Raw genomic sequence first — 13888 nt, forward strand, 5'->3', positions numbered from 1 at the left:
TATATGCAGATTTGATTCTCAAAACAACCCTAGGAAAAGGTTATTAGCCCTAGTCTCATTCTAAAGATGAGGAAAATGAGACACAGAAATACTAAGGAACTAGCAGAGAGTCAAATTGTATGTTGAAGATCTGGAGATTTGAACTCAGGCATTCTGGCTACAGAATCCAGACTCTCAACCACTACACCACGCCGTCTCTTGAGTCATACTGAGAGCAGTATGTATGAGCGGCTGAAGGAGAGATTAGGGGCAGGGATACCATTAGTTAAGTCTTCAAGTGGTCTTAGAAACAGGTAATGACCTAGGATGTTGACAATAGGAAAGGAAAGGAAGCAATAGATACAAAAGGCAGAATTAAGGAAGAAGCAGTGGGACTTAGTAAATGACCAGTTATGGGAGGAGAAAGTCAAAGATGGCTCCAAGGTGTAAAGTCCTTTGTGAGGTAAAATGTTGTTGGCATTAATGAAGGCCAAAGGAGATGCTGATTTGATGCAGTTTACTGTTTGTTTTTTTTTGTTTCAGAGAATGAGGATAGATGAATTTGCTTCCCCTGATCTTCTGCCTACACTTCAGTAAGCTAACCAGGGACTAAGGCAGTGGGGGCCGGTAGGGTACAGCTTAGTAGCAAATGCAACCAAAGGACTGAATCTAGAAACTTTTGCATAGTTAGACTGTGTGAAACTAATCCACCTAATTTTTCTGCTTCAGTTTCCTCATTTGTAAAGTAGGGGAAAGTCCTGTCAAGCAGTCTTGTTTTGATAATTAGGTAGGAGCCAAATAAATGATCCATATATATTCTTTCTTTCTTTTTTAGTCTCTGCCTCTAGAGTTATGGAAAAGGTGAGGTAAACAGTGTGAGATTTAGAAGTGAAAAATATTACTTGGATGTTACCAAGACATTTTTATTAGCATTTAAGTGAACTTGGTTCACCATCCTCTCAGACACCAGTGTATTTTATTATTAACAAAGACACTATTAGATCCCCACTATGAAGACTCCAAATCTTGGAGTCATATTCAAATTCTGGTAAAGACAATGTAAGTTAATACCATTCCTTGCCTATATTTTAACCTGAAGAATTTCTTAGAATTGGTTCTTATTTTCAATTCTCACCATTCAAGCTTAAAATTTATGTACTTCAAGGTTGAATTACTAAAATAGACTATTTAAATATGTTCCCTGATCCCTCCAGCCTTCCCCCTCCAAATTCTCACATGAATAGTAAAATGACACCTCTATAATAGGGACATAATATTGGTTTCTTGGCATTTTGAGTTTTAGGTATTGTTATGATATCTGATAGCATTTGGAGATTCAGTCCTTGAGTTTAGGAGGAGATAAGTATCAGAGTTGGCAGATTTGGGAGTGACTGGAATAGATGTTGTGAAAGGCAGGTTGTTGATCAGGAGAGTGTATAGAGAGAAGAATCAAAGACTGCACCTTGTGTAGCACCTAGCACGGGTCCTTGCATTTATTAGACATTCAAATATTTGCTGACTGATTTTAAAAGCACTCCTTAGATGACTAACCATTTTCCAGATCTTCTCCCAAGGAGGACAGACAGGTTGTCTATTGAACAAAATTAACAGCCGACAGTAATGTTTTACTGTCCCCAAAATAATGTCTTCAGCTAAGATGTCAAACCAGAAATGCTAGGGAATTAACTTTGTTGAACTGCTGTTACTGGATACAATCTATCGTCAGTCAACCTGATTTGGGGAAGAGGTTGTGCGTCATAAGAGGATCAGAGTTGACCTCTGACTTGGCAAATTTTCTTCCGTCAATTACTCACTAGAGTAAAGTTTAGTGCAGAGCAGGTGATAAACATCATAGGTGATTTGAAAAAAAAAATCCTTGTAAAACAAATGGATGGATGGATGTATTCATTCATACAAACAGAAACTCCAGTATCAGCAAAGTGCTGGATTGGGAAGCAGATGCATAGTGTGAAGAGGTATCACAGTAGGCTGATGTGAGGCAGGAGGAGGGTACCCTACTCCCTATGTAAAGTCATTAGCTACCAAATGTGTCATCCCAATGGTATTGCCCAGGCTCAATCTTAGCCCGGATTCAGAGCCCCGTATAACTATTTTGAAGGGTAGGTTAGAGAGAATTTTCCCCTTAATCCTCAGAGAGGGAGAGAAACTATTCTCTGCATTCTCTAGACCTATAAGGTACATTGTAGTCGAAGAAACATGGACTTTTGAGTTATACAGACCTGGACTTGAACTATACTTCTGTTACTTTATAGTTATGATCTAATCCAAGTTACTGAATGTTTCTGAGACTTTATGTCCCTATCAGTAAAATGTATCTCTTAAGTCACTCATGCAAGTTGCAGTAAGACTTAAATGAGATCCTATGTGTAACATTACTGTCATGGTAGCTGACACAATGGAAGCACTCTAAAACAATAGCTCTTGTTGCTATTACCCTCTTTACTCATCCTCAGAAATTCCTAAGAAGGTACCATGGTCCCTGACTGTTCTCCCAAACCTGAGATAAAGTTTCTCTCATCCACAATTAAGGATTGTGTGTTACCAGGGCTTGGTGAAGAATGGCCCTCATTATCTATTTCACACTTTGTAAATATCGTGCAGTGCTCCCTTCAGTCTGTTTCAATGCATAATATACATTTACTATTAGAAATGTTAGCACTGAAAATGTGTTACTGTAAAAATCAAGAGGATTATGGAGGAGGTGAAACTATATGGATGTATCTCTTTAAAGGAGCCACAAAACAGTATGCTTTGATCATACTAATAGACTTTGCTGCAATCAGAAGTGTGAATTTTTATGATCAGACCAGGGTAGACTGATAGACAATAGTTGAATCTCCATTAGAGGATTTGAGTGTGTAAGTGAATGTCTTGGATAACTAAGCTTAGAAATCAAAGGAAGCACTGAGCGACATCCCCAGGCACAGATACAATTATTAAAAGGTGCATGTCTCATAAAGGCATTTGAATGCACCTAAGTGATATAAGGAAATATAACAAAAGCTTGGCTGAAATGTATGTTTGTTTTTCCTTGTGGTTCCTCGCAGCATTTTAGATGACTGGCATCCTTTGTTTTATAATTCATTCCTTGAAGTGCTGTGGGCTGGTGACCAAGGTGTTGTATTATGTAGGGGATTTTTTTGTGTTACAAGATACTTGTCTGTCAAATCACATCAAGCAGCTATCATTTCTTTAGCTGATCTGCACTATATTAAAAAGAAAAAAATGTACCCTGATGGCTTTAGTGAGAGCAGCTACAAGTGGGTTATTTCCCCAAAGAGTTAGACACAGTTTTGTTTATATAATTTGAATTTTATACACTTCACTACCTATGCAGCTGGTGAATATTGATGTTCTGCCATACTACCATAAGAATCCAGAGAGAAAGAGAAAAGACCCAAGTGTAACAATCATGTGCGAAGAAGGAGGTAGCCACATGCCACTCCTGCAGTCACGTGTCACTCACCTTTAAGGGGATTTCTGTTACCTTTCATTTTGCATTGCTAAGAAACACACCTTCAACTGCCATCATATGTGAACATAACTGATCTTCTAGTGTCTTCAAAATATAATGTTAAAAATTCATTTGAATTAACAGATATATTTGTAAGAAATATACATTTGTTACAAGATGTCCCCTCCATACCTAAATACTATTGGGACCCAATGTATGGATACATTGAATATACAGAATAATTTTGTATAAGTGACTATAATTAAGGTGATAATAACAAAGTGACAATAAAGAAGAGTGGATTTAAGTTAGAAAGAAGGCAGAACTGCCTATAAAAGTTGTGAGATCCAGACTCCATGACTGAGCAAAAGTCTGCCTGGAAGTATGGAAATAAAGCAAGGACATCTGTAATTCTCTGTTAAATAAATCATTTTACTATCCTATTTAGACATAACCCCCTCCAGACTAGGCTCTCTACTGCTCACTGCTGTACTTTCTGCAGTACACCTAGTACTTGGACTGCATAAAATCATAAATACAGGTACATCTGCTGTATGGAGCCAATGGCAAATGTTTGTGTACTACATATCAGGAGAGATAAGAGCCATGGTTGATCTGTAAAATGAGGCTTTGAAAAAACGGAGTGTTGAAAACTGACTGTACCCCAGAAAAGCAATGATATGTTGATAGAGAATATTTTCCCCAAATAGAATGATATGTGGAAATTATGCATCAACAAACATTTACTCATCTACAGTCTGGAACAGAAAATGGTAACAATGTCGGCCCCAAGAGACACTGGAAACTCAGAACTACACTGAGAATTAGAGCAAGAATTTCAAAACGTCCTTCTGAAAACAACTGTCTGAAGCCAAGAACGGCCATCAGAGCATCTGTAATGGTAATGCTATGCTGCTATCTTATGGATTACTGATATATGGAGAAAGAAAAGGGGTTAATTTTTTATTTAAAAAAAATTAATGAAAAGCAATCAACAGCAAAATTGATTGACATCCCCAGACTTAATCTGAATATTCAGTTTTCAGGTGGTTTTATTTTACCTCATTTTATTGCAAAAGCTGATGGAAATAAGCAATCTTGTCACAAAATGGACTATTATGAGAAGTTAATGAAATGAACAAGAATCTGAATACATGGATTTGAGAACGAGTCATGGCGAGTTTCCTTTTACTTGATCTCACAATTATTAGACCAGCTTTTTTTCAGATAAAATGAATGCACATCTGGAAGTAAGAGCTAGCATTCATATTTACAGAAGGAATGAAAATAGAAACAATCAAGGCATTACATATCAAAACACTGAACACTTTGAATGAAAGCAGATAAAGAAAAATGCAATTTTCCAAATGAATATGCAAACCTGAATAATTTAATATTAATGGAACAGAAGAGCTACAATTTTCCATCCAAACTAATTGCCTTTGATGATATGTAGGAGAAAAAAAAAGCTTTTAAGAATTTCCTTTTCACCTGGTTAAGCTATCTTGAATAGAGCTCATAAGCTCTTAGGGGACTTTAAAAAAATTAAAAAGCACACTGACTTTATAGTTGTACTTCCAACAATAGGCATAAATCCACTCCTCCTGCCTTCACATATTTATGTAGAGAAAGAAAAAAATTAAATGTGCTTTCAGCAGTATCACATAATCTTTGCTTTTCATTATAAATGTTTTTATGCACAAGGCTATCTCAACATCTTTTTATTAGATTATAACTTTAGAATGTTTTTAATTGAAAAATATGGGTAATTTTTGAGGTGAGAAAAACAAAGTACCGATTACCAAGAGAACTAATAATTGCCTTCTTTTTCTCAGAAGATGTGTTAGTTTAATAGATACACATAGTATGGGTCTCCATCCTCAGTGCAAGACAAGTGGGAGTTTCCGACGCTCTGAGGTTTAAGAACAGCTGAGCTGCATAAAAACTCAGAAGAATCTAAAAGCTCCTGCTGGGGGGTCTAACTGGCAGAGCTTTCAAAGATCTGTGCTTTATTCCCAGTAAAGGTACAGCACATAATTACAACAATGTACCAAATTCAATTCTGTGTGAGGCAGGGTGGAGGACAAGTCAGTGGGAAGCTATGCAGCCAATATACCCCCCTAAAGAAAAGGATTATTGATCATAAAAGGTGTGGGAACTAGCATATCCCCTCTTCCCAGGAGGTCTGCTTGGGAAGACCTCCTGGGAAGAGGGATATGCTAGGTTTTTAAAATTTGTTTCTTTTCTCTCTCTCTCTCTCTCTCTTGCTCTCGCTCTTTTTTTTTTTTTTTGGTTTATTTTAAACCCAATGATGCTGCTTTAAAAAAAAAAAAAAAAAAAAAGAAAACAAAACACCCAAAACGTTTAGAGAAAGCTTAGCAGCCCAGTCACTGTCTCAGGTAAGTTTATTTCTTTCAAAAAGTCAAAGCCAGATTTTTCCCTAGTCTTGCCAATTTTATTCTTTTTTGTTTGATGATGATTTTAATGAATCTTGCAGGAGTAATCACACTTCTGGCATATGTCTATCCCTAACTGATGAGATTTTGTTTTTATCATCCAGGAAGTTATGTACTAATGGAAACTCTACAGGACACTGGCAAGGGTAATAGGTGTAAAACTAGGAAAGAGTATTTATCGCTAGAGAAGGCAAAGAAAGAAAAGGACTCAGTAAGGAATCTAAATTCTTCAATGTTATCAAGTGCCATATGGATACAGAATTAGACAGGACTGAAAAGAGCCCACTTGATTTTGCATTCAAGCTAATATATTCAACAAACATTTGGCAAGTATATGTCATGTGAATTAAATCAATATGATACATATACTTAAAGAAGTTGCAATCTAGCAGGGGTTATAGATATTCAATAAATAACTTCACAATTAAATATTTAATTAAAAACCATGAGAAAGGAAAAGAAAAAAAGGTGCTCTGAGAGAGTTTAATAGGGAGACCTAATTTTGATTGATAGGTAAGTGAAGGCATCATGGAGAGAATGAAATTTAAGCAGAAACTCGAAGAATAAGCAGGAGAGAGGCAGGCAGCGAGTGGGAGTAAGAGGGAGCAATGTGTGTAACGGTCCAAAGGCAGGAAAGAGCATGGTAAATTCAGAAAACAATGCACTGATGCTTTAAGCAGGTAGATAAATAACGATGCAACACAAATGTACTCTAGAAATGTCACATCGAGGGCTGTGCCGAGGCTGATTTGGAAAATGGCAGAAGTATAGGTGGAAAAAACAGGCTAAAAGTATAGTATAATGGTTAAGGCAAATATGATGCTGGCTTGGGCTAAAGTGGTGACGGCACGGAAAAAGAGAAGTGAGTAGAACCGATGTATATTTTAGATACAATTAGGAGGTAATTAATGATCTCTTCTAGATCAGTTTCAATGCATTGTTTAAGGCAGAATTCTGATTGCTGTTTGTTAAATAGTAACTAGAGGCAAGGAAGTAGAGAACAAATACACTAATCTTTGAAAAAACTGATGCTAGGCAATGAAGAGAGGGCAGTAGCTATCATGGACCTCAGGGCCAGTGAAGGATTTTTATTCATCCATCCATCCAGCTATCCATTCATACTGACGAACTGAAGAGGCAATAGAATAACAGAACAAGAGTAGGCAGGGGATAATAATGCCTTAAACAGAGATAAGTAAATTAGTATGTAGTAGACTATCTCACACATACGTGGATGTACACACCAGCTCAGTACAGTGGTTAAAATCACAATCCATGATGTCAGATTGCCTGGGATTGAATTCTGTACCTACTACTTACTATGTAACCTTGGCCAAGGTCCCCAGCCTTCCTTGACCTTAGTTTTTTCATCTGTAACATGAAGCTAATAATAGTGCCAATCTCATAGGGCTGTGAGGAATTCATAAGATGGTACATGTAAAAACGCTTAGCATAGAATCAGACACAGTAACACCTCAATACATTCTTATTTCTATCACTAATCATGACAACAATAGTATTAGTGATAATAAAGTATCCCTTTTTCTAAGGTTTGACAGAAAGGAAGCTAATAAAAGATATGGGTAGAGATAATTGTAGGTAGGAGAGATGTTGGAAGTTCTGAAGCTTAGGTGCTTTCCCTTTTCCCTGGTAAGAGATTAGGTTGTTTGTAGTAAGTGAAAAGAATGGGGAGGGGAGGGAGTGAAGACTTGTGGAAAGCAGGTAAGATACAGTATAGAGTACAGCCGCTATGGAAAAATGAAAGACCACTGAATAGGAACAAGTAAAATAACTGCTGAAATGGCAAAGAAAGTCCCGCCGAGGTAAAAGCTAAAATGTCATAAAGACACCAATTCGCTCAGTTCACCAAAGAGAACAGGGAGGCATAAAGCCAGAGAGTTAGAGGCAGAATGAGAATGCAAAGGAGCTCAGGTTTGTAAACTCTGGAAGACACTGAAGGGTTTTAATACAGAAATCATAAGGTTAATATAGATTTTAAGATGACTACACTAATACTTTTGATGGGGGAAGAAAGCAGAAGTAAGACAACCAGTTTGGAGCCTTTCTCATTAGGGCAGATGATTCTATGCATTTCCAAAGTTGTCCTAAATGTAGGCTGTCAATATATTTTGAGGATTGAAAAGTATTTGGGCGTTTCCAGACAGAAGTGAATTTAATTTCAGCACAGACCTAGAGAAATATATTTGAACATAATTTTTACTTTTAGAGATCTAAACTATGCTATTTTTAATATCAGGCTCATACTTGGTTTGAATAATTGTCCTATAATTCAATTCAAAAAACACTTATCTACTATCTATTATATACAAGGTATACATGCTTACATACATAGTTAAAAGACTGGGTCATATCTTTATCTTAAGAATCTTTTTGCTAGATATATGAGATGGCCTAAACTTTATTTGGCACATCCTGATTGATACTGCCTTAGGTAATTTACATAGCATAAACTACTTTGTAATGTCCTTGACTATTTCGCCTACAGACATGTAGCTAAGGATGGGGAGAGTAAATAAGAGGACCAGGTGACTTCATGTTCACAGCCCCAGAATTATTTATGGTTATGTGCACAAACAAGAAATCCCTTTCATTTTCTACTTTGCTTTGAGTTCAGAAGTTATATTGCTTTTTATGTCCCCAAACTTCATTTCCTCAGTGTGGTACCAAGGATATTCCTCTTGAAGGATTTGCTTGGCAAACTAATACATCTTCCAAGATAAACTGCATTCAGAAAAAAAATGGCTTCAGAGAAATTGTGTAGTGAACCTACTGTAAAACTCATAACCACCATGGCACAGCTGAATTCTCAGATGGTATATAGCCTTGCTTCAATTATAATATGAATTCAAGTAGCTTAAGTTTCAAGTGTGGACTTCGGTCTAGAAAATTTTACTATTTAATATTGTGTTAAAGTGCTGCTACTTAGTAAATAATATTTGGCCAGTTTAGTTGATTAATTTGCCTAATTAAAAAATGAGAGATATCTCTTCCTCAGGTACCTTTACATGCTCTATCTCACCCTAAAAATACATTCCTGATTTGCTTTTCAAGGATTTGACAGAATTCTCCTACATCAGCATATGCAATGCCATATCTGAAAATTAATAAACTCTAAATATGATCAAGCAGTTATTGCATATGTTCAAAAGGAACGCACACTGTTCCATCTATCACATTTTGATTTTAAACAGGATTTTTAAATTGCAAGGTACCAAATCAGATCAATTCAAATACATTACTATTAAAGAGGTTAAACCCGAACGAACTTTTTGGCCAGACCAATATTTCAGATGAAGTAGACAGTGTTTGACTATTTGGTCCGGTAGTAATTTTAAGAAGTCTTAGTATGCCGATGGAAAATGGTCAGAGAGCCCGGGTAAAACTAAAAGCTGTAATAGAACTGTTTGTTCACATGGCAAACAAACTTGTATGGAACACTTAAGTCAAAAATAGCTTTTCTCGGGCTTCCCTGGTGGCGCAGTGGTTGAGAGTCCACCTGCCGATGCAGGGGACACGGGTTCGTGCCCCGGTCCGGGAAGATCCCACATGCCGTGGAGTGGCTAGGCCCGTGAGCCATGGCCACTGAGCCTGAGAGTCCAGAGCCTGTGCTCCGCAACGGGAGAAGCCACAACAGTGAGAGGCCCATGTACCGCAAAAAAAAAAAAAGCTTTTCTCTAAGAAAGTAAATAAATCATCATGCCCTCTTTCCCACCATCTTTTTTTATTTTTCCCTATTATTTGAATAGAGGTTTTGGGGAAAGCTAAAAACATATATATATGTATATGTATATATAGGTATATGTATATATATATACATATATATATATATTTTAATACATATTTATACCTCATCATCTTTTGTACCCCTTAAAATGAAGAGGAGATAAGAAAACATAATTCATTCCAATAATTATTTAACCATGGTAAAGCATGATGTGTATTTATGAAATTTTCTTTCTAGTTGAAGCAGTGTATGTAAAGCTTTCAATCAATTAATGACACTCTATGGGATATCTGAAAATTCTTGTGCTTTTTCTAATACAATATATACCACACAAAACAGTCTCCAGAACATTACTAATTATCTAGTTTCCACCCTTATTCTTAGCCTAACTCTTTTAGGGCTAAATTCTAGCATCAAGATCTAAATAGAAGAAAAAACAGTCAATACAATAATATGTATTATTTTTCATATATTAATATCAGCACTGATATAGAGGAAGATCTATGAGATGTCTAGAGGTATTTCATAATGTAAATCTTAATTTCTTTAGTTTTCAATAATATTATAAATAATAAACAAGGATTTTGTTTCTGACAGCTAATGTTATATTAAGTTATATAGTTATTATACAGTAGAAAAAAATATCAGCGATTGAAATGTCTTGTTTTTTCACTGTTTCTGATAAGTGTTACCTCCAAGCTGAGTTTGTGGGCCCTTAGGCTAGATACATACCACAACTCCAAACTGTTCTGGCTCACAAAGGTCATTATATTCATTCTTCAGCTGTGCTAATTCATTGAGTACCTTCTGCTCAGGAAGATGTTTTATAAGGTTCTAAAAAGAAATAAAAGCATAAAAGTTTAGTATTTCATGATTAGGATTATTAATCATGCATTAACAACTCTAAAAGTGATTAACTAGAAAAGTGGATAAGTTTCTGATTGTGGTTCTGCCATAGTACCAGTGTATCTTCCCCTTCTCCCCAAAAACTTAACCAAAAAATGAACGACAATTTAATGTGAATAAATACATAAACATGTTTGGTGTCTATGCACTATAGTACATAAATGTTAAATTAAAAAATCATATGACAATAAATAACAATCCAAAACTGACTAACTTTCTGGGCCTTAAACACATAGCATAATTTTTAAGTTTTATTTCCTGTCATGGTAATTAGTCAATCTATATAAAAAACTGAAAAATACTACGTAGAATTAACTCATGGGCAATAATAATAATAATAATCAACTTTACTCTTCATAATTGGCAAAATTGGGGATCATCTTCAATCTTATAAACCGCACCAAGCCTGTAAAAATTAATCTCCCATTATTTACAATATCTGCATTTTTTTTTCTATTCTGTTCTTCTATGTGATTCCTAATTTCCAAAACAATTATCAAGAAACAAGCCTAGTCTTGGCCCCTAGAGTCCATACATCATTTTCCCAGCTATTTCAGCTTTACCACCTCACAGCTGGCCACATAAGAGTCCAACACGGAGTCCGAGGGACAAGTGTGCAGCCCAACTAAAATATTCAAGCACATTAAAACTGCCTTTCAGAACAACTTGAATATATATACAATATCTGTATTTAAATACATAATACATTCCAACTTTAATGGAGAACCAAGAAAAAGTGATGAAGTCTGATGCATGTTCAAGTTTGATGCCTAAGAGAATCAAAATTAATGAATTCTTCCCAACCTAGCTTATCTTGGACTTTGGTACAGTTCTAACTATCATCACATTAACCTGCAACCAATGTTTTGGGGATCTGTATGGAATTTAAAAAGGCATATCAAAGGGGAAAAAGCAGGAAACAAAAATTTAAGAAAGTAGAGTTGATGAAAAATGGCAGAGAAGGAAGCTCCAGAGATCGATTCCTCCATCAAAGCAGCCACTGAGCTGGAAAGAGTGATTTAATAAACTATTTAAGAACTGTAGAACCTGACTGGATAATTACAGCAAGGGAAGTGTTTGATAAAGAGAGACTCTGGTAAGAGAATGACATGCATAAAACAGATACCATATACTATTCCTCAGCACCACTGTGAAGATAGTGCCTGAGTTGCAAAAGCAGACGGCTGATGCCAGGGTGAGCAGTGGGGACCTTGTTCTCCGAAATTTGGAGATCTGAGTTTTGGTTGGTTTGGCAGATGCTTGCCTTGGTTTCAACATTCTCTGCTTGCAGCAGCTTTCCCTGATGGCATCTATTGGGAGATTTAAACAGATAGAAACACCTCTCCTGCTTTTTGGAACCAGATATTTAAGGAAATATTTGTCAGGTCACTGGCTGACAGAAGAGATAATGAAACCCAAGCTACCATGACCACACACAAGGAATACACACTACTACTCTCAGCAAACAAAAATCAGCAGTCTGTAAGGAGTGGCAGAATCAGATTCCCAGAGTTATAGTATATTCAAATGTCCAGTTCTCAAAAAAAAAATTACAAAGCATGTGAAGAAACAGGAAACAGGGCCTGTGAAGGGGGAAAAAAAAGAATTTGACAGAAACTATCCCTAAAGAAGCTCAGACTTTAAAGTTATTAGTCAAAAATATTAAATCAACTGTCTTAAACATGCTTAATGAGCTAAAGGAAACTATGGACAAATAAGTAAAGGAAATCAGGAGGATGATGTTATGAACAGAATGAGAATATCAATAAAGATATAGAAAAGGAATCCAAAAGAAATTCTGGAAGTGTAAAGTACAATAACTGAAATGAAAAATTTACTAGAGGGGTTCCACAGAAGATTGAGCAGGCAGAAGAAAGGATTGATGAACTTGAAGATAAGGAAATTGAAATGATTCAGTCTGAGGAAAAGAAAGATAAAAGAATGAAGAAAAATAAACAGAGCCTGAGGGATCTGTGGGACACCAAGCACACCAACATGTACATCACAGGATTCCCAGAAGAGAAAGGGGCAGAAAAAATATATGAAGAAATAATGGTTGAAAACTTCCTAACTCTGATGAAATACATAAATATTCACATCCAAAAAGCTCATTAACTCCAAGCAGGACATCAAAGAGGTCCACTCTGAGACACTTCCTACTTAAACTGTCAAAATGTAGAAAAAGAATTTTTAAAGCAGCAATAGGGAAGTGAATTGTCACATTTAATAGATCCTCAATAGGATTAATATATGATTTCTCCCACAGGAGTCAAAAGGTAGTGAGATAACATATTTAAAGTGCTGAAATAAATGACTATCAATAAGAAATTTATATCCACCAAACCATCCTCCTCCAAGAATGAAAAACTAAGACACTCCCAAAGTAACAATAACAACAACAAAAGAGACAATTTATTGCTAGCAAACCTGTCCTGCCAGAAATACTAAAGGAGGTCCTACAAGCAGAAATGAAATGACACCAAAAAGTAACTCAAAGATATAAGAAGAAATAAAGAGCAAGGTAACTACATAGATAAATATAAAAGTCAATGTTATTGTACTTTGGTATGTAACTCCTCTTTTTTTTTCTATATGATTTAAAAGGAAAGTGCATAAAAATAATTATAAATCTTTGTTAATGGGCATATAATGTATAAACATGTAATCTATGACAACAGCAATACAGAGGGAGAAAAACGTATAGGAACACAGTGTTTATATATAATTGAAATTAAGTTCTTATTATTAAGACTAGGTTATTATAAGTTTAAGAAGTTAATTTTAATCTCTAAGGTAATTACTAAGAAAATAACTAAAAATTACACAGAATAAAGAGAAGAATCAAAATAGTAGGCTACCAAAAAAAAAAAACACAACTAACTACAAAAATAGATAATAATAGAGAAATTAAGGAACAAAAACATGTAAGACATACAGAAAACAGCTAAATGGCAGAAAAAAATCCCTTCCTTATGAATAATTAATTTAAATGTAAATGAATTAAACTCTCCAATTAAAAGAAAGTGTTTTGCAGAACAGATTTAAAAACAAACAAATATTATGTACTCTTGGTGGGCATGTAAATTTGTACAGACACTATGGAAAACAGTAAGGAGGTTCCTCAAAAATTTTTAAAAAGAACTATCATATAATCCAGCAATTCCACTTCTGGGTATCAAAGAGATATCAGTATGCCCATGTTCAATGCACTATTATTTACAATTGCCAACATATGAAAACAACCTGTGTCCATTAATGGATGAATGAATAAAGAAGATGATACAACACACACACACACGCGCATGCACACGCGCGCACGCATGCCAC

General features: G+C 35.6%; 1 protein-coding gene across 1 annotated transcript in view; it reads right to left on the reverse strand.

The window, feature by feature from the left end:
• Positions 1-13888, reverse strand: part of DIAPH2 (diaphanous related formin 2) — an 897118-nt gene that overhangs the window by 448190 nt on the left and 435040 nt on the right. The window contains exon 21 of the mRNA XM_081223297.1: positions 10388-10489. Within this exon, the coding sequence (XP_081079423.1) occupies positions 10388-10489 (102 nt within the window). The remainder of the gene's footprint in view (positions 1-10387; positions 10490-13888) is intronic.

This window comes from Mesoplodon bidens (assembly GCF_964165515.1).
Source record: "Mesoplodon bidens genome assembly, chromosome: X".
Lineage (NCBI taxonomy): Eukaryota > Metazoa > Chordata > Mammalia > Artiodactyla > Ziphiidae > Mesoplodon > Mesoplodon bidens.